At 43.9% G+C, this 26,214-nt stretch overlaps 3 protein-coding genes across 3 annotated transcripts in view; all 3 read right to left on the bottom strand.

Moving 5' to 3' along the window:
- Positions 1-10,810: 10,810 nt before the first annotated feature.
- Positions 10,811-12,048, bottom strand: LOC6735436 (sperm-associated antigen 8). The gene is made up of 2 exons (XM_002082340.4): positions 11,874-12,048; positions 10,811-11,812 (listed from the first exon to the last, which is right to left on the bottom strand). Exons 1-2 carry the CDS (start codon positions 11,929-11,931, stop codon positions 10,836-10,838), a joined length of 1,035 nt encoding a protein of 344 aa, XP_002082376.1. The 5' UTR covers positions 11,932-12,048; the 3' UTR covers positions 10,811-10,835.
- Positions 12,049-12,400: 352 nt separating this feature from the next.
- LOC6735435 lies at positions 12,401-13,999 on the bottom strand. Its single transcript, XM_002082339.4, has 2 exons — positions 13,525-13,999; positions 12,401-13,468 (listed from the first exon to the last, which is right to left on the bottom strand). Exons 1-2 carry the CDS (start codon positions 13,583-13,585, stop codon positions 12,405-12,407), a joined length of 1,125 nt encoding a protein of 374 aa, XP_002082375.1. The 5' UTR covers positions 13,586-13,999; the 3' UTR covers positions 12,401-12,404.
- A 142-nt stretch (positions 14,000-14,141) lies between these two features.
- LOC6735433 (zwei Ig domain protein zig-8) overlaps positions 14,142-26,214 on the bottom strand; it is a 46,395-nt gene continuing 34,322 nt past the window's right edge. The window contains exons 3-8 of the mRNA XM_002082337.4: positions 25,507-25,584; positions 25,304-25,436; positions 18,683-18,802; positions 18,485-18,581; positions 17,063-17,160; positions 14,142-16,271 (exon numbers count right to left, since the gene is read on the bottom strand). Of these exons, the coding sequence (XP_002082373.2) occupies positions 15,916-16,271; positions 17,063-17,160; positions 18,485-18,581; positions 18,683-18,802; positions 25,304-25,436; positions 25,507-25,584 (882 nt within the window). The 3' untranslated portion in view covers positions 14,142-15,915. The remainder of the gene's footprint in view (positions 16,272-17,062; positions 17,161-18,484; positions 18,582-18,682; positions 18,803-25,303; positions 25,437-25,506; positions 25,585-26,214) is intronic.

Genomic DNA, 26,214 nt, shown 5'->3' with positions numbered 1-26,214 from the left:
TGTGTGTATGTGGAATGGGAGCTTCTGTCTCCGTTTTCACTTCTCTGTTTTTGTGAAACCATTTACATAAGTGCCATGCACAGGGCCCAGACATCCGTCTGAACCCAGCGATTATCCCTTTTTAATAGACTCATAAAACGGTTATTAACTTTGTTGCACACAAATAGAATAGAAAAAGCAGTCCGGATGCGGCGCACACTGTTTTATTTCATTAAAGTCATTTCTGGACACTGGCTCAATTTATTATGTGAGTTTTTTTGAATAGTCCACTGCCATTTTCTCTTTGTTCCCTATGCAAAGAAACAACATTTGACATTAATAAATGGCCGGACTGTGGGCGGGAACAGTAGGTTGCCCTTAAAGTTTGATAGCTGGTAAGAAATCGTTGAAGTTCGGCAAGTTGCGAGTACAGCAGAGATATTCTATAAACTTATACGATTTGGAGAATAAGGTATATTAGCTAATAATGCAGTTATTTTATGATTATTCTGCGCTGATTTATGGTTTCCTTCTATTTTGATGTACCTTCAACTAAAGTAACTCCTTGTAATAGTTGCTACAATTCCAACTTTCAGCTCATATTCAATATACCCCACTGTTTTACAGGTCAATGCAAAAGTCCAACTTGCTTTGGCTACAGCTATTCAACTTGTTATTTCTGATTTTGCAACTGGCCAAATGCAATTTCACTTTTATGCTGTTGCTCGCCTCCAGTCCTTGGAGCTCCCAGCCATTCCTTCGATCCCGATTGCCCCGCATCCTGATCCTCCGGTGACTGTGAGCACAAAATCCACACAATAGTAGCAAAACAAGATAAATGAAATTCTGATGCAAATTTGATTTGTTTGTAAATGTTCGACGTTGCAATGCTACCCCAGCCCAGGCGAACTTGCACTTTTTCCCCCGCCTTTTTCGTCCTGATCGCCTGGGACATGGGGTGGGGTGGTGGAAATCAGTGGCTGTGGGTGGTGGTTGGTGTGCGCTTTGTGGGTGGACAGCAGCAACATGTTGCCGCTTTTCACGCTTCCCCCTGCCCCCACCGGCAGTTGACATTTTTATGCGCGCATGATTAATTATGCAATTTTGCCATCGGTTCCGTTCTGCTTGTCCCCCAGCTGGCTTTGGGGTTTATGGCTGATGCTATTATGTGCCCCGCTGGGCTGCTCCAGCGCATCAATCAGCATCCAGATCCCGACTTGGCCGGCGAAACGGAACGCCAAACGGAACACTTATTCAATAGTCATGCATGCAATTAGCGGGCGAAGAAGGGCGTGGAGTAGAGCGGAGTGGAACTTAAAGGCGGAATTAAATTAAGTATACGTTGTACACAGGGCGTATGCGGAATACTCTTATAATCACGGCTGGTCGACCGACAGCGAGTAAGTGGGGAAACGTGAGAGGAGCCCAAGACTGGGGACTAGGAATTCGCACGCAAATCGCAAGGAGCAAAAAAGGAAGAAGCAAAGTAGGCGGCGGACAACTGAAGTTTCCTGTTTAACCGCCCACTGACCAATGACCACTACACCCCACCAAATAGAGTCACAATGATGGTCACTGACAATCGCAGTCGGCAGGCAAATAGAGGCGAGCCGGGAGTATCGAGCCCATAATGCTGCACGGTCTTTTTGAGGCACGTTTCAGTTATTAACGGGACCGGGCAGCCTGTAAAGTGCATGCCGCTGTCCATTCCAGCCATTCGTACTACACTGGCCATTCGTGCTAACGTGACCAATATGCTAGTCATTGCCATAATAATCAGCTTTTGTCAGCGCTCGCCTTCTGCTCCTAAAGTAACGCACATTCGCTTGGGTAGGGTGCCTCACTATGCAGCTGAATAGTTTGATACTTTAATCCTTTAAGGATAAATACTGACAAGATGTTGAACCAAGATTAAATTAACGATGGATCAATAAAGCAAGGGAATATATATAGTTTGATTAATTGTGCTTTAAACATTATGCTTTCTATTAAATCATTTAAATATTAAGAGCCTATTTAAGACGACCTACCCTCATGTTTAATATATGGCCAAGGGATTGTTGGACAAGCAGTAGTTAGTTGTGTGGACATGTAGCCTCGCATGCAAATATTTGCTGATCCAATCGCCGGAAATGACACAAAACTTAGCAATTGTTTACTGCAACACTTTGTTCCGCTTGAGCTCTTAGCGGGAATTCAAATGGTATTAGACAGCCATCTCCATTTGTGGCCATTGCGTGGCCCCAATTGGGCAAGAGATATTATAATTAATATCAGCTAAAAGGTTTTTCCTGCCCAATTACGACATTAGTCATTGGATGTCATTGCTTCCATGAAATTGACTTTCTAAATAGTGATTTCGTTTTTTATTCGTGATCAATTTGCACAAAGCACGCGATAAGCAAATAAGCAAAGAAAATATTATTTTCTAATATTTACAAAGGATATTTATTGTATTTACAGTTCAGTCAGTTGGCTATAGGTACTAAAAAATCAACCATAAATTGGACTTAATTGAACTGTGGGTTAAATTTATTTTTTTGATAAAATCAAAGACCATATGCAGGGTCTTCATTTTGTTGAAAATTTCTACACAGCTAAAAATAATTGTATTTATGTGAATTTATGTTACTAGAAACGGAAAAGTGAATATAAAATTCTAATGAAATATTGGTAAAATTAAATTGAAATATCCTAATTCTCTTATTTTAAATCAGTAAAAATCAGATGTTAGTGATTATTTCGCTTAGTGTTTGCACGAATTTATTAAAAGCACATTTTGTGCGTTTATTTTTAGAAACTGTTCGAAGCAATCCCTTGTAATGTTCGAACGGAGTTTGAATCGGAATTTATTGCGATTGTGTGCGTATTTGTTGGAATTTATGATGACCACAGGCTTTCGACGGTAGTGATTGTTTGAGTTTAATTGAGTTACCTATCCGCGATGAAACAATTAAAGCCGCGAAAGTTGGATTTGATTTTTGCAGCTGGTGAAAAGCGGCTTCAGACGGTAATTGGATTCCCATGATTTACGTCCGTTGATTTCCAGATGCGATTGGTTTAATGTCCAGCCGGATACTCACTTATTTTTTGCCCGGGGGGCGGGGCAGTAACACTGTCCTAATGAAGTTGTCTCGTTGTAATTAGAAGTAATAATAATTTCCTAGCCCGAGCACAGTCATTATGAATTTGGATTGCGGCCAAGGAAATGCCATTAATCAAATTAGCGAGCGCATAACTTTTTATGATTATGCTCCGTGATAAGCGCAACTTACAGGCTGAAAAAAGGGGCGGCGCAGGCGAAGGGGGCGTGACTTTGCATGCAAAGGAAAAGTTGGAGCGACGACAGCGTCGTCCTGGCCATTTGCTTCTTGCTTATTGTTTAATTCTATTTATTTTTTAATAAACAATTTTCCTAATGAAATGTCTGCCCAAGGCCAAGGAGCAGTAGGAAACGAGGAGGGAGGGGGCGGGGGAAACACGAGACAAGCAGAAGCCGCAAAATTAATTACGATAAACCAGCCGGCAAAGGGAAAGGACGCGACGCAGAGTCCTGTAATGAGGCCGCATCAAGTTAATAGTAATTGAAAAATTGTAATGAAATGCAGCTGTTGCTGTTGTTGTCCCGGCATTTCCCATCTCAAATTAAACCTCCTCCACACTGCCATTGTGCTGGGATTATGCAATACGCACACACACACACGCACACAGTGGCATAAGGGGCACAGGGACTTGGCCTAGGCTTAATTAAACGAAATTATCGCACTATTGTTGGGCATGTGTCTGTCTCATCCTCCAAAATGTCCCCACTTTGCCCAATTCTCCTCCAGGCTGTGCAACCTGGGCATTTGAATGCCTGCCATATGCAAGTGCCAATTAATTGCAATACCTGCCCAATTGGCCGAGGACTCTGAATACAGTTTCACTGCAGTTGCGTAATCCGATCTGGCCATTAGGCAAGCCACTCTGGCGATCGAGAGCGGCTGAATTCGATTTGCTGGAGAGCCCGTCGAATTGGCAGTGATTCAAGCTTAAGTTCTAACTATAGTTCTCCGAAAAATTATTATTATCCTGAAACTATCTTCACCCATCAATCATTAACCAAGTAAAGAAAGTTCCCTGTGCCTATGCCACTTTTGGTCATGACCTCTTAACACTGACTTACAATCAAATTGCAGATTTTTCCGGAAAAGCGAATAACCGATGGGGTCCTTGCTCGGCTTTACTGCAGCCAGACTCTCATCTCCACATGAGAGCCAGGCTATTTGGCCGTTGGCTAACTTGTTTATTTTGACATTTCGTGCGGAATTGAACGCATTTTGACCTAATTTGGTACAACAACGGCAATGGGAGCGACAACGACATCTACAACTACGATGGCGTTGGCAATGGCGATTGCGATGGCGATGGCGACGACTGGCAGGCAAAACCGAAATGGTCAAAAGTCGGGGATTCCCCCATTCGCACACCATGCGAATTGTGGAGTGCAACTGCACTTTGCACTGATTATGGACAAACAGCTTTTTGTTGGCTCCTGTGGGTGGTTTTGCTGCAGGATTGAGGATGCAGTATGTTCCTGCTGCCGATGTTGCTGCTGCAACTGCTGGTGCAACTGCTGCTGCAGTGTCTGCATTTAATGTGCGTTGTAAGTGAAATTAACAGCAAAACTGCATTTCGGCCATCACCATTTGCTATTTGCCAATTTAGACATAAATAGCCAACGACTAGTCGCCTTTTCGACCAGCAGTCGTATCTTAAAGCCATTTAAGCTGCTTGTTGGCCGGGGATTAGGGACGAAATGTTGCCTGAGTGTACTCGAGCTGGAGCCAGATTGGCAGGGAAGGATATGCAAATTGGGACAGACTTTTGCCTCCTTGTAAGTTTCAATCAAAATGCAAATATTGATGCAGTTGACATATGACGTTGTGTGCATCGGGATCGGATTGAGAGCCGAACTCGGAGCAGTCGAAACATGCCTCGCCAGCATGCAGATTTATGATAACAGTGGGCGAGGGGTAGGATGTTGGGGGGGAGAAGGATAAAGGATGGGGGTCGTACCAGGCACCAAGTACCAACTACCAAGAACCAAGGACCAAATCCTAAGCCTGCACGGGAAAAGCCATCGAGAATGCAATAACAAAGGATAAAATAATAAGATTTACTCATGACTTACTCTTGACTTTGCCAGCATCTGTGAGCGGAGGCAGGGAGGGGGGGATTGATGGCTGAAGGGGTGATGTGAGGACCAGGGGGATGGCACTGTTTTATTAAAACATAAACACAAACAAGATCCCGACAGCAAAAACACCAACAGCAGCAGTAGAATCAGCAACTATGACGGCCAACAGATTGAATAATGGCAGCAGCTCGAATGGAGGCAGGTGCTCCAGGAAAATGGGGGAAAGTCGATGGAAGGTGGTGGGGAAAGTGCTGCGGGCTGCTGGATAAATTAAAAACAAAAAGTATACCGAGAACTCATCGCATTAAATTAGAGCCGAGATACGAAGATACAACGAGATACAACGACGGCTGCCAGGGTAACTTTTTGTTATTATTTTTCAATTTCGTCGTCATCTGCTGCTATTGCCTTTTATCCAGGTTTGATGTCATTTTTCAAGAGGCTTATATGTGTGCGAGTTGGTCTTGTGCATTGCTAAACAAATTTTGATTAACTTATGCATGGAACATCGCATTTGTTGTCTGCAAAACAACAGACACGGAGTTATGCCTCATTTCCACAAACGAAATTGAAACTTTTTGATGTCAGAGAAGATATTACTTGAGTCCAACCAATAAATATTATATATCAAACTAGGCAATCTTGATGGAATTGTTAAATATCACTGGAATTAATTGTTCAAATTCTCTCGCCAGATGAATTGGTAACTGAAATTTATCGCACAACTTATAAGGCCGGTGGTCCTTTGCCCCTTTCGCTTCGCTTGTGATTTTATTTGATCGTCTTTCAAAGGCAATTCATCAATTTGACTGGCATGTACACATAAATCAACCCAAACAAAACCATAAAAAAGGAAAGCCGAAAAGAGAAACTCTTCAAAGCCATTTATAGTTGTATTTACAGATGTGCGCGATGTGCGATGCAGCAAACCAACAAACGAATATACATATACATATAGTAAGCCCCCAGTAGTGCACACACCCATTTATATGGTGGAAATGATGAAGTGCGGGGGATGCATGTAGATTGCCACTTAACAGCAAAATAAAGTTCTGCACAAATTTTTAATTGAATGGCAGCGCATTGAAAAACTTTGCGTTGCCACTAAAATTGATTACACTCACCCGCCCGCACTGACGCACTCGAGTCTCGAGAACTTTTGAGATACACATTGAGATATTGGGTAAATTATTGAGGCAGAAATCGCCACTCGTGTCAAATGCATACCGTTGAGCTCGAATCCGTATCCGAAATCCGAATCGCTATCGGAATCAGGACCAGAACCCATCGAACACCCAATCTGGAGGCCTGTCGTTTTGCCAGCTTGTTGCAATTTATTCTAATCGCTTGTCGGAGGAAAAAGCAAGCCGATGGATGATGGTAAGCGATGCGTGTAACGATGCTGCACATGAAGTCATCGGTAAACCAAAGCCGGTACACCAAGCCCAACCATACCCAACCATACCCAACCATACCCAACCATACCCAACCATACCCAACCATACCCAACCATACTCAACCATACTATACCATACCATGGCATACCATAGCATACCATACTATAAGAGACCAGGCCAAAAAGGTTGCCAATTGAGTGGCGCCAATCAATCTAGTGCTTCTGCCACTGCTGCCGCTCGAAAGTGTGTCAAAAGCCGGGGCCCAACTAAGCCGGAGTGAGCTGAAGAGCGTTAAACTCCGGCCGGGTGGCGGACTGGAGGACCAAAGGACCGACGGACTGACTGACGGCTTATTGTGTCGCTTATGGCACTTAATTGACGCCAATCGCATTGACTTGCAGTCACTCCATTCAGGCCCTGCTGATGGCAAGAAAAATCACAGCTCGTTAGTGCTGCGAACGAACATACGTTTCAGGTCTCCATCTCGATCTCGAGGTGGGCCAGGTAAACTGGTTAGTGTTCCAAAAAGGGGGTGGGGCAAGGAAGGGGGAATGGCTGGGTATCGATACCAAATTGGCAATCGGAGCTTTCAGCTTGCACAAGTTGACAAGTGATTATTAAATGCCAACGGCAGGCGTGCAACCACAAAAAAAACAGGAAGTTCTTCAAAAAATGTTAAAGTGTAACTCAGTATGGTATTTTTGGTCTTTTGCTATGTAGTACGCCTTTAAAAGTGATAACATTTTCCATCTCTCTCGTTTTTAATTACCCTACATGTACTTACGCAATTTCAAGGCCTTATCCAAGCGGTTATGGTGCGTTTCCGCAGTTGAATACCAGCCAATGTGGCATTTATCCGCAAATCCAGATGCGGCGGCTTCTCTCGAGGCTTCGGCAACCACAAATCAGTTAAGCCACCAAATCAACAGCAAGCAAAACCAATGTCAGGGACAACTACATGACAGCAAACACAAACACAATCGCATGCACACACGCACGCACACTTATCACTTATCACATGCAAGCCACTCCTTAAAAATCCTTAAATCACACCATTGTTTGTGCGTGTGTGCGTGAGTTTGTTAATGATTATTTGACGCCATGTTTGATTGACGTGCAAATAACGCCCTTCTGCTCGCACAGCCTCTTATGGAGCACATTTTATTATCCTTGTGTGTGGTACACACACCTCATGCCTCATGCCTCATGCCCCCCTGCGTCGTGTTAATGGCCACCAAAGACCGCAATAACCACAAGGCACTTATCAATTTTTGCGCCTTAACAAAATGGCACTCGAGCGTGTATTTGTGTGCGCACTTCCGTTGCTATCAAAGACGTATGCTTGTGCATATGTGTTTTTTTTTTTTTAATTCGTTTATTGAATCCTTATTCTAAACTATATACTATGCAACATAATAACATTTATGAGGGCAAATCCAGGACTCCCCGCGGTATGGCCGTGAAGCATTGCTTCGCGAGGACGATCAGGATTTGCTCACTCGTGGACCCTCCTGGCTCTCTCGGCTCTTCTGAGCTCGGTGGTTATCGCTGCGGCGAAGCTGTTGACCGCTTGCCATTCCGCCTCCCCCTGCAGCATGAATGGGACTAGGTTGTCCGCATTCAGTCTGCCGCCAAGTACGGTTTCCAGAGAGCTCCGTTCCCTAGTGTATTTAACGCACGAGAAGAGGACGTGCTCAGCTGTTTCGCTCCGACCACCTCCACACCATGGACAGTCATCCGCATCCTCGTGTCCAAAGCGCATCAGGTAGCTGCGAAAGCAACCGTGCCCGCTGATCAGCTGCGTTAGGTGGAACGTAATGTCGCCGTGCTTCCGCTCTAGCCACGGCTTGATGTATTGTGCATATGTGTGTGTGTGTGTGTTTGTGAGTGTGTGTTTGTGGGTGTGTGTATGGGTTTCTTTGCAATGGCGTACTTGCATTAATATTCCGTTAAATTGACATTTACACGATGAAGACGATTACGTTGGTGCTGAGGAAGCTGCCTGACTTTTGCCACCAGAAATTATTCAAGACCTAATTCATCTTCATCAATGCAATAAACACTTGTGGAAATCAAAACGGAAATGCAAACACAAACACAAACACAGTCGTGTATTAAACAAACTTTGGATAAGAACAACCTTTGAATGTAAATGAGAGAAACAAACAAGCTCAGCTCAGAAGAGCAAAAAAAATAATAGTTATTAAAAATTGAAAATTTTCAAAAATATGACTACCAATTAACTGCCGCAATAAATAGAACAACGCCAAATTATTTGATAATAGATATTTCAGTCTGATTTATGTGCAATGAGAACTTTAATTCCATTAGATCGGATATAAATCATGAATATCACTGCCCGGAGTAGATTTATTAATATTAGATTGTTTGAGTAGCCAAATCAATAATTCAAATCTATGAAAATATGAAAATATTCCAATTGAATTAAGGCAATTTATGTATTTGCTTTCAATTCCAAAAGTTTACCCCTTTAATTTAGGCCACAGCTAATCGCTTATGCGCATCCCTCGATTTTCCATTGGCGTTAACAGCATCTTTGGCAACACTTTACTGCATTTTTGAGGACAGCAATTTTAGGGCCATTCCGTTCTGTTTTTTTGTATGTCTGTCTGAGCAACACACTTGCAGAGCTCTTAGCAATTTGCTTACATTCAACTCAGCCATGTCCAAAATGGCAGCTACAAGCATTTTGTCCTTTATGTGCGTGGGTGTGTGTGTGTGTGTGCTGGCTGGTTGTGCGTGGGTGTGCTTGATGTTGCTGGATAAACTATGTAGAGTCCTTGAAAAACATGCAGGCCAAAGGAGCGGAATGCCAGTGGCTGCAAAAACAACGAGCGCGCAACAAATAGCAAAAATAGAAAGGAAAAGTTAACAGTTGACATAGTTTAGAGTTGCTTGGTCAGACGAAGGCCGCAACGGAGGAGCGCTGGACGAAATGGCTGGCAGAAAGGAGGAGGTGGCTGCCACCATGAGTTGGGTTCAAAAGCCACAAGCGTAAGCCGTTGAATGCGAGGCTGGGATGAATGTCTTAATCAGAGTGCTGGGTAGATTGGTGGCAAACTAAATGAATTTAATTGCCGCAGGATATGAAAGTAATTATTTTGCAGTGCATAGACACAACACTGTGTGGGTGGGCGTAGGCGGTACGAGGGGGCGTGGCGCCGTGACAGGCTCAGACTAAAATCGCAATGAAGCCAAAGGCGACCGTATCTCCCTATTCCACCACCCACAAACCCTGCCATCCCACAACCCCCTCTCACTACCATCGATGCACTTACGAACAGGCGTTCAAATCGCCACGCCCATGCCGGCTGCACCGCCCACATGCGATGCACCACTGCCAATTGCCCCGCGGTTATTTTGAGTTGTTCTTTAATTTATTCTCTTTTATGCCTGTGCGTTAGTTGTCCTTCGCCAGCGCATGACTGTGTGTCACTATCCGACTATCAGTTTGTGCACTGAAAAAAATCGGTTGCAACTTGAATTTGATTGTCTTAAAAGGTCATTTAGAAAGTGCATAGTACTTAGAGCTGCAAAACTGATCTAAGACTTTTCTCTGAGAACAAAAAGAAAGATTATTAATTACAATATACCTAGATTATATTTTTTAATTTTTTCTTACCGTGCACCTGCAGTAAAGAGGCAGCAGCAGCAGCTCTACAAAAGGCAACGATGTGTTACACTTTCAATTGTCGTTGTGCCTCAATACTCCTCCGTGCGTGTGTTTGTGTGGCAGAGGAAAGTGTAATGCTGCTTGTTTACACGGTGGCTCTGTTGTGTTGCCTAGATCAACGTTTCTTTCTGGCATTGTTAGTGGCAGGACCTTGTAACACTTTTGATCAAACACGCACGCGAGCACACACAAAGTATGTATGTGTGTGGGTGGGCCATCTCTCGCAAACATGCAACAAATGAGCGATTCTGCCACTCAATTCGGAGTCCAATTATGAAGGCACATGCGTCTGCGATTGATGGCTCTCTGAATCGTGGCCCCATCAGCATTGTGTTCAAAAGATACACATGTGTATGTCTGCCTCGATACGCAGGCTTTATAAATTCAATTAAAGTATTGTTCAAGCCATCAAGTATTACTATAGCTGAGGACCCACTCTTTATATAAAATTATATATAGTTATCAATGATCAATTATCACTATAGCTATACAAAAACATGAACCCAAACTATCAAAGAAAACCTCTTCCCAATTAATAATTTAGTTAATTTTATTCAAGGGTGCATTTCTCTAAAGACAGATTGTTCTAGTGTTCCTGTTCAAATTGTGGCGATCGTACGTAGACAGGAGCAGGATGGGTCAGTCCGTAGTTGCGCACCACTTTGGGATAGGAGTTGGCATACTCCTGCTGCGGATAGCTGGCTGGCTGATAGGCCGCGGTATCCTGGCTCACCCTAGAATACTTTGCGCTCCTTGGAGTGAAACCCTCTGGCTGGTAGTAGAATCCGTTGTAGGCATCGATTAGACGACCTGCTTCCTCCTCCTCATCCGCCGATCGCTGGCCACCGCCGGAATGTGGTGGCTTGTGTGTTGGCGGAGGTGGTGGTGGGTAAGGGTAGGGAGGATAGTACGGTGGGTAGCCGTAGTAGGGAGGATAGAACGGAGGAGGTGGTGGGTAATAGCCACCTGGCCTGGGTCCGCTTCCATGGCCGCCACCATGCCCGTGCCCATGACCATGTCCGTGACCGTGATCGTGACCTGGTTTCGGCGTAGTTGTGGTGGTAGTAGTGGTGTCGGTGCCATTGACCACCAGGATGCAGTTGACAGTGGTCACATCATCGTCGTCGTCATCGCTACCACTTCCATTTCCACCGCCATGACCACCGCCGTGACCACTACCGCCGTGTCCACTGCCGTGTCCGCTTCCATGACCACTTCCACTGCCACTGCTCGATCCCGATCCGGAGCTGGAGTCGGAATTGGGCTCATACTCAATGCTCACCACACGACCCAAGCGCCTCTCCTGATCCTGGTCAAGATCATTGGTGGAGATCACGCAGAGTGGACGTCCCTTCTTGGGCGTATCCTTCGATCCGGAACTGAAGATAGCTGGAATAAAGTTGCCAGCGGCGAAGCCGGACGCCAATCCCTTGATGCCAGCAATGGAGCTGCTGAGCAAACGGGCCTCAGATACCTCCTCCTTGCCCTGGGCAAGACGGAGCAGCTCTTTATACTCCTGCCGAGTCACCTGATGCAGACGCACCAGCTGCGGACGACTCGAGCCTGTCATGTGGAGAGATCATTAGCATCCTTTTATCCAGGATCAAATATCAGAAAACCTCACCAGCTTGGGCCGCAGCTGCGCAGAGAACGATAACCGCAAGAACTGTTAAGAACTTCATGGCGATTGCGAATAAGCTTATTTTGCTCTGCTCCCTTGCTTATATATTTCAAAAGTCTTTCTCTGCCGACAAGTTGATGACTTGACGAACCGAAATTCCCTTTCGGCATTGTCATTCAAATGGATCAACCCAAACTGCTCATATACAGTTATAGCTTTGCACTAATCGACTCCAATCTCCATAATTTACGCGTTGACCCAGTTCTTCATCATGATCTCGCCCTGCCCAAAACTCGTTTACTTAATTAGTTTTATAACAAAACATGTCTATCATTCGTCGATTGAATGATAACATAATTGCTTTTGGTCGAGCTCACAAAGGAGAGCGATACTCCAGAGAAATTACTCATAATCCACATGTTGGATTAGTTTGGTCACAAGAAGATTCATCCCAAGAAATTTCTAACATTTTTAAATTTACTACTCTTGACTAAGATAATAAAACCAGAATGTGTATTTATTTTCTCATGTTTATTAGTTATTATAAGATTGTTGGAGGTACACAGGATTGTAGGAGTATAAACGGTTCTTGTAGCGATAGTCATTTTCATCTTCAGTCTCGTAGGAGTTTTCATCTTCTTCTTCGTCATCGTCAGCCTCGAGTTTCTCCACTTCCTTTTGGGCATTTACTTGAGCCAACTGGTTCTGATCCAAGTAGGGATATCCATAGGGTCCATAGGGCTGCGGACTGTAAGGTGGAATGGGGGGCTGTGGACCATAGGGCTGTTGGGGGTACAATCCATAAGGAGGTTGTCCATATGGCGATGGTCCATACGGCAGTTGGGGTCCATATGGCTGAGGGTTTGGATAAGGCGGAGGGTTGGGATAGGGACTGTACGGATAGCCACCATAGGAGGGAGGTGGTGGATAGGGCGTTCCATATTGGGGCGGCAGTGGAGGATAGCCATATTGCCGGGAACCATCAGAGTCGTCCCCCAAAGCGCCTGTCCTTGGATAAATACTTTTGTTAACCTTTTTCTTTTTCAAAGGAGCTTGTATCCTGGTCTCCGTCTCCACTGCCTCTTCCTCCTTAAGAACCTCTGAAGACTGAGTGAGGACAGGGGTTTCCGCCACAGTGTTAGACGTCTCAGGCTTGTTCCAATATTGGGCATAATTTGGATGAGGATCCAGGGTTGGGAGCTCAAATTCGACATCCTTCTTGAGCACGACTATGCAGTGGATGGCGGAATCTTCTTCTTCGGCTTCGATGTCTCTAGCCGAGCTTCGTGCGGAGGGCACATCCTCCTCCCTGCCCTCGCCCTCTCGAGACTTGATCACACACAAGGGCTGACCATCGAAGTCCACCTTCTCCGTCTCATCGGCCTTGCTGAGCGTGGTGAGGCCCACGATGCGTAGAAGAGAGTTCCATCCGGAACTCAAGGTATCACTTACGGTGGCGAAGCCACCGTTGATCAACCGAGCTTCTGATATGACATTCTTGCCCTTGGTCACCTGCAAAACCCGCTGGTACTGCTCCTCATTGATTTCGTATACCCGCACATATTTCTCCTGCTTAGCTCCAGATGATGAGGATGGTGCTGTGATATATATCACTTATATATATGACTTAAGCTTTCGTAACAATAGAACCCACCTGTTTCTAAGCTGGCAAATAGAGCCAGAAAGAGCAGCAGGGCCAGTGACAGCTGCAGCATGTTCTTAGACCTGGACAACAACGGACTAAAATGCGTCTACCTAGTTCTGGTTTTATTTATACTTTTGGCTAGAATTAATATCAGGGCGAATAAGAAACGAACGGTACATCAGTCCCGCCACATTTGGAGACGAATTGCAATTAAATAAATATTGGACGGCAGCCATCACATCAGCATCATCATCATTTTGGACGACATCTAACCAGTGATTTCATTTGAATACATTATAGGGAGAGTCAATGAACGCATTACCAGCATTCCCTTTGAAACTATGACAAACTGGTTTTTCTGGCGAAATCAGCTGTCAAAAGCGATCTGGTTCAAAGTTTCTTAATATGTACATATGTGGGTTTCTAAAGGGAGCATGGGAATTCAAATCAAATAAATATAATTCATTCAAAAATCATCATAAATTGTTGAATTCTAAGTCTCACTGAAAACATGCTGCCAGATGTTATGTTAGATTTGAAATTCGAAATATTAAAATGAGAGTGTTTAAATGATGGTAATGATTTTGCATGACTAACCCCACCCACAAAGAACTACACGAGGCTTGTTAAATTTTCTAAATTATAATTTTATTGAATCGATTCGGTTTCATTTCACAAAACTCTCGCCTGCAGTGTCCGTGTTTTTGATGTGGCGTTTAAACAATCCTATCTGTATATGCATAAGTAGGGTACCTATGGATACGCACACATATAAATGATTTGAGAGTACCTGGTTTATATATGTATGTATATTTGTTAGCTGCACTGCCGTGACATACAATTGTACATAATGTATTTGCTAGGGTTTCGTTATTGTTTTTTTGTTTTAATTTTTATTATTTTTTTCATTAATCTGGAGCCGACATTAATACTTGACACCCAACGGATTTAGCTTAGTTAATCGCCGATCACCGATTAATTCACTATCCCATTCACTCTATTTACAGGGCTCCGCATTTAATTTAACTAGCTTTTACTATTATTTGAATTGTGTTATGCTTAGTGTGGTTTAGTTAATTTGGTTTGCGTGTGAGTTCTGCCAATTTTGCCTCAGTGTGCGGCTTACCAACTAGGGCGGTTGCCAGCCTGCGAATCGCATTTATCGGTTTTATCTGTTTATATCGTTTAAGAGTTAATTAAAATTACAATTTCGTCTACTAATGAATTTATTTACAGTGCCTGCACACTCGCAATGCATTCGTATCAATTATATCGATAAGCACAATTATAAATTGCATTTAATATTAAATTTTCCCCTCATTTGTGTTTGTTTCTTTCCGTTGTTTTTTTATTTGTTTGTTTCTAGCCAAAACTAATTATGTACAATTAAACGAGCTTCACCCACAATTGGGTCAGACACAAATAGGTTAATCCCCAATTTTTGAGTACTGACGCTTGAATTTCAGTATCATCCGCTCCCGTATTTTATCCGCTTATCGGCTATACATATACATTCATTATCGTACTTAAACATAGCTAATACCTAAAACTGATAAATGTGCAAAGCAATCGAATGCAGAACCATCTTTTGTTCTCAATGGGCTGGATTCACACGTATGTGCGTCCAAGGACTCTTGAGTAAATCTCTCCTGAATGGCAATTATTTACAGCAAATTTCAATCGAACAACTTGATGCAATGGGCTACTGTGGAGTGCAAGTTCGTTGGCAGTAAAAGATTGCATAGAAGTGGGTTATTGTGATTCCAGAGAATTGGATCTCTGCTCGTTAATCCGGCTGTTCGGGGTATTTATAGCTAGTAAGTCTTATTTCATAATGAAGAGGTGTGTTAGGTTTTTCTATGGGTGTGTGCAGTCAATATTCGGTAGCAGAATGAGATTTACAGATAACTGACAGTTGAATATGGGATAGAAGACGGATGCTCGGTTTTAATCAATCATTTTTCACCCATATCTCTGGACATTGTAAGGCAGTCCAGAAGTCAAACAATTAGGGTAATAATATGTGATTTTTGGGGCGTTCTTTCATTCAATTGGTCAATGTCCAATTCAAATCGATGTCAAACAAGTAGCCTTTGTTCCACTGGGTCGAAAATCACGTTGATTATGATGCCCCGAAAATGCATAGGATTTTTCTCAGTTTTTCAGGGTTTTAGCTTCCACTCTTAACGTTGTTAATTACTTGTTCGCTTATCAGATAATATGTTTGCTTTTCCACTAAGTGCAATCCTTATAAGTAGATAAATATAATACTTATGTTTGAGCCCCCCATGCGATACATAGAAAACTTAAATCACCTTGAATATGTGTGTCAGTGTTGCGTGTGTGTGTGTGTGTGTGTGTTTTGCCTTTTTAGTGTTTCGCTGCGTGTTGATTATTCCTTCATCTCAGACACCGAATTGCCGCTGGGCGTTCTCTCAACATGTTGCACGTTGCTAATGTGGATGTTGCTGCTGCTGCTACTGCTGCAGTTGCGCCTGCTGCGGCTGCTGTTGCTGCTGCTGCTGCAGCTTCTGCTGCACTTATTCCTGTTTCGCTGGTCGTTAGCGTTGCTCGCTTGGGGGGCCCCAATCCCGCGGATTTTGCCACCGCTGCCGCGGCATGAAGGTATCCACACCCCGTTTCATAAAAGTGCTGCAGGCAGCAGGACACAATGCTCAGCAGCATGCAGCAGATGCCGCAGTAGAAGCTGTTGCTGTTGCTACTCGAATTGTGTTGCATGGCCGCAGGATGTTCGCCTGTTGGAGAGCAGAATCAAAAAGGCAATTAGGGTGGGCGGAATATGTCCTACATCACATGATTTTTGCATATTCCCGCACATTATTCGAGTTTTGCTTAAAGCAGAAAAAAACGAAACTCTTCTAGACGCCTGAGCAAAAAATCTGTTGACAATCGATATTGTCTGCTTGTAGCTTTCACTTGACAGATTGCTCAACTCCTCAAATGGAAATGCATATGGAAAGCAGGAACTATATCTGTTCATCGATTAATTGTTTGGAAACAATCACTGATTGGCTTTGTTGCGGCTCTTCTGCGTCAGTTATAATCGTCCTTAGTTGGCATGCAGGCAGTTTCCGTTTGAGCCAAAGAAAAACATTGGCAGCCAAAGTTGTTAAAGTTCTTGATGATCTCTCGAGCACACAAGCTGCTCCCATAAATCCCCGAACCCCCTTTTCAGCCGACTTTGCACACATGGCCCGTGTTATTGGCCTGCAGCTAAACTTCCTTGCTGCAGCGGCAACTAGAAATAATTTCCGTGCTGCTGCACAAATACAAACATGTGGGAGAGGCAAAAAAGGAGCTGGAAAAAAATCTAAAAAAATGCCAGCAGCAATTTCTCGCCGAGTCTGGTGCAATGCAATTACTGCGCGGCCACTCCCCCCGTTGCACTTGGCATTACAAATTGCGAATGTGCCGCTGCTAACAGGCAACATCCACTTCCCGTCATAAACATGCAAAACTCCCTGACAGCACACAAGCAAACACTAGCCGGGCTAAGCCCGTTGTTGCAGTGCCAGTCCTTACTTACCAATAATTACGTGCACATAGACGCTCGAGGTTTTTGCCACCGTCGGCACACAGGTGTAGTTGCCGGTATCGCCGGGCATGGCGCGCTTGATTTTTAATCTGTGCCACGGAGCAACGTGGAGCAGTGTGGAGCAACGTGGAGAACCGGGAAGAGAAAGCATAGAGAAAGTGAAATGCAGTGGCTGGAATGGAAATGGTAGTGCACGGAGGTTGGGGAACAAAGCCAAACGGCCAGAGCCAAAAAAAAAACATCAACAAAAAGCACAAAACTTTTGCTACTTTATGCGATAGCATAATGTGTACCGAGCTGCCTCCACCACTGACTCTAATTCAAAGTAACTTTGCATTGAGGGAAAATAATTATTTTTTTTTTATAATTTAATGTTAAAAAGTTATCGTACATTAGCTTAATTAGTAGCTGTCACTTCAATGAGTTCGTTACAGGTATCAGCATTTTTTTGTACGCTTTCATTAATAAGGTATGCTCGCACTACAAATTTTCCAATTTTCCTACTTGTCAAAATTTTTGTTTCTACATAAAGTTTTAAACTGGTACAATTTACTTTTCAAGCCAATTATGAAGTATTAACTTGATTTTTGAACTAAACTTTCTCTATATTAAACATTTTAATGGCTGTAAAAGATTAAGGCATGATTTTCAGTGTACTTCTTTTCAAGAACGTTTTCTAATCCCTTTTCATCTCCGTCAACGGCACCTGCATTTTATGGTCGTCTGCGTCGTTAGTTAACAGCATTAATGGGCAATGATCGCGTGGCGGAAACTAAAACTGGGCAAATAGCTACATCGGCCACAGACTCCGGGCTCAAATCCGGCTTTGACTTAGCTTTGACTTTGACTAGTGCAAATTAAAAGTCACACACGGGTAACTACGGCACACAGTGAAGTGATGGAGTAATAAGACCAGATCTTAACAATAAACCTATATTTTTTATGGCCAAATGGGAACCTATTTATATAACTAAGCTGTGTAAATATTATTAAAAAAAACCTTTTTTTAAAAGTTATTCTCAAAGGAGTACCACATCTCTATAGAAAGGAGTAAGGATACTTCGGCACTGATTCCCCCTCGTTGCTCTTTAGAGTCAGACTGCCAGTGGCTCCTTTGGCCGACAATCGTCCTTCGCTTTGGCCTTAAAATGTCATTCAAAGTCGTGGTCCGTGGTTCCACCGGCCGGCTAGTGAGGACATGGCTGCAGGACTGCAGCCTATCACAGACCGGCTAGGATGGGCTTTAAACTTGTCTATGCCGCGTGGTGGTTACCTGTCCTTAATTAAGTGAGGCGGTATTTTAATGCGAAATAACTGAAATGCTCGGCACACATTTGCACGTTTGCCGAGCGGAATGCCGGAATAGCGTAATGGCGGAATGGCTGAATGGTGGAATGCCGAGTCGTTACATACCTGGAAGTCAGGCCGTCAGTCCAATCATCCTCAACGCGAATCCGGGCCATGGAGCTGTCGATTTCGTTCTCGCCCTTGCCATCGAGCATTTCGCTGCCTGTAATGTGAAGAGTAGCAAATTGAATTGCGTAAATGAGATGGAGGTGCGCCAAAATGGGCCAAGGTGCAGGCGGGCCGGAGTTCATTACGCATACGCACCTTTGTACCAGAATATGTTGCCCAGCTCGTGGGGTCCTTGCATAATTTTACACGTTAGGTTTATGTCACTGCCGGTTTTCACCATCAGATCGCTGGGCCCGAAGATTTCCGCTTTGAGTTCTGCAAGAAAAAATAAATACAAGAAGAAAAATTCAAGATACGAAATAAAACAGAGAAGAAAAAGTCACTTAAGCTGGCAGTACACAAAGCCCAGTCTTTCCGCTCTTTTCCGTAACAATGATAATAATAATAATGTTAATGATAACGTCCAAGTGCACGTTTGTCTGCCAGTGTACAAGTGTGGGTACTGCCGAGCCGGGTCCCTACTTTATTACACAGACGCGTGTCTCTATTATGCTGGCGATAAGCTTTTGTTATGCCATATAAAAGGCAGTCGGGCATTGCGGTGATACCTGCAGCTAGCTAGCTGTTTTTCCCGCCGCCACTCTCAGCGGAATTGGGTACGAAAAAAAAAGAAAAAAAGAGACAAAAGCCTGGCAGATTGGAAAGAATTTTCCGCCTTCCATTTGGGCCACGAAATCAAAATGTCAACCATTGAAGTGCCTTTTGTTGTCGCAGCGTCAATGATTTCAATTGAGTAACATCACCATGGGCAGCCGCTAAATGTGATTTGTACTTAAAGCTTATGATGGCTGACAGTCGCCTTAATGGATCGCGTCCCAATCGCCCTTCCCTCAAACTTAAAATCCATTTTCCGCTAAATGCGACGGCTGCAACTCTTTCGCTTCTGCTCCACTTTCACTGTCGTAAACTGTTGGAGAGGAGAATTTTTCAGGCCCTAAACAACCGCAAAGCCAGTGAAATAAATTGCAGCCAAAATAGTGGGGGGAGCATGTGGGCGTATTGCAACTGGAACATCTGTATCGAGCTGAAACACACACTCATATTCCCATTGATGTGGCTAAGCTTTTGCTGCACGCTGCCTGCCATTCAATCGTGTGGCAAAAAGCGAACAAAACGAAATTTGAATGCTCCAAAAAGCAGTGGGGAAAGTGGGGAAAGTGGTGGGAAGTGTGAGCCTGATGATTTTTCCATAACTCCTTCGGCGGACAACCTTTAAGTCGGTCCTTAAATCAGAGTTGTAGAGGTGTAGGGGATGTGCGTCCCAAAAATGTTAATCTAAATGAAATGCCAAGTGGAAAAAGTAATATACATCCCCAAAACAAAGAGGGAGCAGAGCCAACCCCAAATGGAATTCGAACATGCTGGGCGATTATCTGGGTGTTTTATAGACCCGCACATATATATCTAGGCCCCAGTGTTCCGAGGCAGGCGAGAAAAGTGGAAAAAGGTGGCAAAAGTGCCGAGTGAGGCATGTTGTTGTCGCTGATGGCCGTTGTTGTACTCTATGCATGTGTATGTATGTGTGTACCTGGCAAAACAATTGTGGCAGCGAAAGCTAACCGTCTATGACTTTTGCCAACCTCGCAGTGCAAGGAGCGAAAATTATTGCCTCCCAGACTCACACTCACACACACACGTGCAGCTGACAACGCGCCTGTGGTTCCCACGGGGTGGGGGGTGTATCCAAAGGATCTTAGGATTGGGATGGGGTTTTGCCCAGGTGCGAACCCGCATGACAGTCGGAATAAATGGGAATCGCTGCGAGAGGAGGTCCTCTGGAAAATTGGTTATTTAACTATAATTAGATTAAGTGGGCCGGGCAATTGGCAAGCTGCATTTTGGATGAGCTTTGGAGAGCTGCTGGCCAGTCAGTCAACCCACACGGCTATTTGAAGTTTTCATTAGGCCTGGCCGCTGTTGACCCAGGCCGAAAAGTTGCAAAGTCTACTCCTGGCCACAAGCCAAAGTCACAGCGCCCCACGTTCCGGACTCTCCTGGCAAACAAAGTCCTTGCCGAGCCTTGTTTACACACAGGCAGCTCAGGCTCAGACAGTGGAGAATTTTTGTGCAGCCGCAGCAGAAAGTAGCAAACGAGGCAAGGAGCCGGAGGAGGCAGGGATTGGGGCCTGGGAAATGCATTTTCATTTTTCTTGATTTCGCGCATAAAATGCGCATAAGCCTATATGGCCATAAACATTTGGAGCGATGAACTTTGCTGAGCAGGGGCTCGGCACAAAACATGGCATACTTTTTGGGGCCGGACCATAGCGATGCATCGGAGCAGCCTGCTCCGGAATCCTTCTGCCTCACTCGTTTGCGGAGCCAAGCTGTAAAAATTTATTACCCTTCGCCAGTGTTGATGCATGTTTGCACACATGTAACAACAACTCGGTATTTATTGCACGAAAAACAATATCAAACTGGGCCTTATCTTTAAGCCAAGCCTATGGGCCTCTTTAAATTTCTTTTTGGGCCGACAATTAATCGGACGTGGACGTGCAATTGCTCGGAATTAATTGTCAAATCAAATAAACAAATTCAATTTGTAAAAGTCAGCCGCATTGCCAGCACAATTGATGAAGTATTCCGCCCGCCATCAGTTCCATTTCCATTTGCTCCTGTCAGAATCCCCCTCATTCCACCGAAAGGAAAATAAAAACGGCGAAATGAGAATGCCAAAACATCATCATTGCCCACCAACCACCAACCAAGTCCCGAAATTCGGCCTTTTCAGTAGTCTCCATTGTTGTGATTATTATTATTATTAATAATTCGACATTGCTGCAGAGACATTAATCATTTTCCCCCCACCCTCGCAGCTCGTTTATCCTATTTCCCGGCAATATCTGAGTAATTTATCATTAGGGCATTTTTTGGTCTAGGCATTCGCTGTAGAATGTAATTTGAGCAGCAAATGAACGAAATGGGAAGTAAAACATTTGATTGCCGGGCAAATTGGGCCGAGTCCTTGCTATCTCGTCCTTGCAACTTAACTTACTTATAAAAACTTATTCCGAGAGCTCAACCACTTGCCTCACCTGGCCATTTGTTGTGTATTTTAAGCTAAGGCAAACTTCTCGCTCACGTACAATTTGCATGCGATTTGGGTCAGGTGGAAAACAGTGCAACAACAATTTGGCTGTTGGCAAGACAATGAGAATCGCTTAACTTTTAAGCCGGCTCAAGTGTTCGCTTCTTGAGCAATCAATGTGCATCATAATTGCCAACATTTTCTTGGTTCTCCGTCTATTAACCCCAGAAAACAATTGGGTGCTTTCGAGTATTGCTGCAAATTCTGGCTCAAAACGATTTCTTTGTTTTTGGCAAGGCCACGTTAATGGATTTTCGAGGCACACAATTATTTTTCCATTCAAGCTGCCAAAGAAAACTCCCCGAGCTGAAACTAATTTAGTGCCGCTTGAGGGAAAAGGGAAATAATAAAAGCCACTTCCACAAGAAAGTGTCGTCCCAGTGAAAGTTATTATCGGTTTAGTTGTTGTGAATTTTCAGTGTTTGCCTTCGAACTATTTATTAAAAGTTACTTAAATTAAATACTTTGAGAGCTGCTGCGATTTTCAATCAATTTAATGGATTATATACTTATAATTTAAGATTTTAATTTGTTTCCTAACTGAATAGAACTTAAGATATATTAATAATCCGGCTTATCCCTTTGGCAATTTAACTTAATTTGTAACTTCCCCTAGGCTAGATACACTGAGCCCATCAAGTCGTCCTGCAAGGGATGAAGTCCTGCTGTTTATTGCTTCTGAGTTGCTGTTGCTTATGCTTTGGATTATTATTTGCGCTTGATTGCATGCAATTTGCTGGCTGCTAATGTCAACAGCATCAGCGAGGCAAAGTGTTGGTTTATGGTGCCCAAAATGAGCCATCTACTTGGCATCTCCATCTTGTCAGCTACGCATTCAAATTACCTTCAATTCCAGCTCCCCTGCCCCGCAGATCCTTAGATCCTTCGGCTGGCTGCAGCTCTTCCGCTGGCTGTGCAATTTGTTTTTCACTCCACCTTCTGTCCATCCCTCCACGACTAAGAAAGGTAGCGTTTACGCTTGATTACATTCACGCTGGTAAACAAATTTTTCCAGAAGCATCAACAACACCTTTCTTATTATACGCTTTCCAAGGGGTACTTAAGTTTCTCAAATCCATTGCAATTCTACTTTAAGATTTTAATAAAGAAAGGGAACAATGGTTTGCAGAAGGCCAGCATGAAAATATCTGCTGTTTAGCTACATATAATTAGATGTTATGATGAGCAAGGGTATAGCCAAGTCGATCATCTGCAGCTCTTGTGCTCTCTCGATTTATTTTGTTCGCCCCAGCAGCACTTATCCTGCTGCTCGTCCTTGGGCTGTCAGTTGGGTCCTGTTCTCTTGTTGTCGCTCAGTTTGAGTGGGACAGGGACACATAATTTAATTTACAATTTGCTCGCTTTATCAGCGTGTTTGGTAATTTGCCCCAAATTCAAAATTAAATCGAGTCGGGTCTGCAGCTATCTATGTGCATATAAACATGCTCCCACTTTTGACACCTACAAGGAGTGGGCGGATGTGGGGTGTTGGCCAAGCTACATTTTTCTGGTGTGGAGTACATAAAGTTGGTAATTTAAGCAATTGAAGCGGCTGCTGCAGCATTAAAATGTCAAAAATATTGCGGCCAAGGCGGGAGTTTGTGGGTGATGGGCGGTGGTTTTAAGTGGGCGGAGGAGGCGGAAGGAACGGCCCAGACTGAAGGCGATTTATGTTTATGATGCCTCTGGTCAACTTGGCGCTGTTTTGTTTATCATTCGCCGCGTACTCCACTTTCATCTCTCTCGCTTTTATTCGCGTTGCGAATGGCGTGTAATAGAATTTTCACAACGCTACGAAAAGAAACAGCAGCCGTGGAAGAAAAAACATAAATTTATGGAATTTTTAGTGCACAATTTTTTATTTGCATAAGCGCATAAAAATTCTGGCATAACAACAAACTTGTTTGCAGCGACAATGACGGCATGGCCCAGCACAGTGGAGACACAATAAAGCGAAAGAGAATGGCTTAAGTGTGAAAAATGAGTAAGCGTTTACTTTTAAATTACTTGGCATCCTAAGTGATAATTTCATGCCACTTCTGCTCATGCAACTTGAGACCTATGTAGGCTATGGATATTTTGTGGCTTTCATGGTTTTCACTTCACTGTTCGCACTGGCCTGCTGTTTGCTGTTTCCGCGTGAGTGGCATGTCGAATATTTTATATGCACATTTCTTTTTGGGCATTCAAATGAGTTCCCAGGCTGCTCTGTGGGCGTGGCCGGTTATATGCAGCCGCCTAGCAGTCATTTGCATTTCCGCAAATGTAATATTTATGACTCTATGTGTCTGTCTCTGGCTCTGTGACTCTGTGAGTGTTTGAAGCTGACTTGTCAGCCTGTCAAGTTTGCATACACAGGCAGTGGTAGTGGAGCAGGCAGCATCCAACCAGCTCCAGCATCCAACCAGCTCCAGCATGCGTGTAAACATATGTATGTGTATATTCAAAGCTCTCGTTCATATTCCCGGACTCACTAAAAGATTCATAACCGAGCAGGGGGGCCTGACCAAAGCATTTTAAACTGGCCAAAAGTCGCTTGGCCATGTGGTGTGGCTAAAACAACATGGGCGAGCGTTTTGTTGGGGGGCGGGCAAATCAGAGATCAAATAAGCTCATTGAGAGCACTCTTCCGCACCAGAAGCTTTTAGCCAAATGCATTTTGCTAATATTAAATGCGATAAAAATGCACCGAACAGGAACGAAACCGAAAAACCCACAAACATGGCTTACACAAATTTCGGCTGGCCGAGTGTGCTGCCAAGGATAACGTCTTTTCAGAACCCAATTCCTGATGTGTGACATGGGTTCGTAGCCTTCGAACCTTCTGACCCAAGTGCACACTAATTACCCAAAGAATTGCCAAGAAAAAGAGGTAAGCAGTAGGCACTTGCTCACGTTTTAACCATCAAATTGTTCTGCTCAGCAAGCCAATTTGCACATAATCGAATTGAAAATTTTATAATCACGAGCAGCAGAGGAGTAAGGAAGCTGGCTGAGTCGCTCGATGGGTGGCCAAAATGGCTACGAACTACGCTCACATGTTCCGGAGGAGGTCCTGGGAAAATACCATGCATATTGTATGGCTTGCTTAAGCTCCTGGAAACCTGCATAGCTTGCTCAAAACTGCTGGAGAGCTTCAAGAGCTTAGCCCATAAAAGTAATCACTTCAGTGGTTTGTGACCAATTCCGAGCCAGCCTTCTTTGCCCCTCGCCCGCCGTTTCGATTGGCCTACTTTCCACTGCCGGATAATGGTCGAAATTTTGATTATCAGGCTCCTTAGGTGAATCATTGGTAATGGTTATGAGATAACACAAACTGTTGCACATCCCTTGTCTAGATGGGCACAAGTTTTGGGGATTAAAGTCAATTGGAATGGCACAGTATGTTATTTACAACTACAGCTAAACCTTTATTACTCAAAGTTCTTTTACCTGAAGTATGCTTAAGTCAACCCAGCTTGTGGGGTAAAAATGAAACTACAGTAGGGATTATATCTAAATATTACTTCTTCAAGAGCAATTACATTAAGTAAAATAAGAGTGATGCTTCCTGTAAACAAAAAATCTATTTCCTTTGAAAATATTGTGAAAGGGTCTGAGGAAAATGAAAATTAAGTTGTTTACCCCGTCCAAAGAAAGCTAAGAGTCCTGTGGCCATAACTCACCCACAACGTTGAAGGTGTACGACAGGGACATCTTGGGCTCCGTGTTGATTTGGCACTCGTAGACGCCGGAGTCACGTGGCTGCGGATACTTGATTTGCAGTGTCCAATTGGCGGAGCCATCGGGTCGCAGAACCTGCGGCGAGGACATGGAAAACTTTAAGTTTCCATCCGGAATGAGGCGATTGTTAGGGATGCTGGCTTACCTGAAAACGCTGATCGGATGTGTAGGTTGTGCCGCCGGCGGTGAGTATATGCAGATCACGTTTGCGTATCCAGGAGACCTACAAGAAAAGACAGCAAGGGGATCGGAATGAAGTGGTTTTCTCAGTTGGACCGCTTGCCGCGTGGCAAAAGTTTCGGGAGCATTACAAATTCTGCACTTAAAAGTTTTTTTCTCGCAAGTGAGTTAAACGTGTTTTGTCTGCTGTTATTTCCAAACACTCCCAGGAGTTGGGACGATGAGGTGGCAAAATGAAAAACAAAGCGCAAAGTTTACTTTTCTTTTACGTTTTTTTTTTTTTGTTGGTGTTCCGGCGTTGGTTAATCTTTAACATTTTGCTTTTCGTTACTGCCATTTAATCAGCAAACAAACAAAGCACAGTGTCGGGTGGGTGGAAAACAAGAAAAAGTTCGCACGCTTAAGCCGAATACATTTGAGCGTGAAAAGGCCAACGTTACGTATACGCCCCGTTGCTAGGAAATGAAAGATTCCCATACAAATGGCCATTGACAATTGCGAAACTCTTTAAGCCAGACTGGTCGTAAGGTCAGTGGGTCGCGGCGGTCCAATTTTGTCAAAGCTGCTTGCTCAGCGCAATTTCCAATTGTTTCAAATAGCCTTCAATCCTTTTCGAACGGCCAAAAGCGGCCAGCAATGAGACAGCTTTGACGCCATTTTCAGCCTTTATTCG

This window comes from Drosophila simulans, chromosome 2R (assembly GCF_016746395.2).
Source record: "Drosophila simulans strain w501 chromosome 2R, Prin_Dsim_3.1, whole genome shotgun sequence".
NCBI classification, from domain to species: Eukaryota; Metazoa; Arthropoda; class Insecta; order Diptera; family Drosophilidae; genus Drosophila; species Drosophila simulans.
Note: the sequence above shows the minus strand (reverse complement) of the source record. Positions and strands in the feature narration are given on the sequence as shown.

What these genes read in the sequence shown, in the direction of transcription:
- LOC6735436 (XM_002082340.4), bottom strand. Translation starts at nt 11,931, where the DNA reads ATGAAGTTCTTAACAGTTCTTGCGGTTATCGTTCTCTGCGCAGCTGCG. An exon ending in CGCAGCTGCGGCCCAAGCTG is followed by an intron (nt 11,813 to 11,873) that starts GTGAGGTTTTCT and finishes TCCACATGACAG; the next exon opens with GCTCGAGTCGTCCGCAGCTG.
- LOC6735435 (XM_002082339.4), bottom strand. Translation starts at nt 13,585, where the DNA reads ATGCTGCAGCTGTCACTGGCCCTGCTGCTCTTTCTGGCTCTATTTGCC. An exon ending in ATTTGCCAGCTTAGAAACAG is followed by an intron (nt 13,469 to 13,524) that starts GTGGGTTCTATT and finishes TATATATCACAG; the next exon opens with CACCATCCTCATCATCTGGA.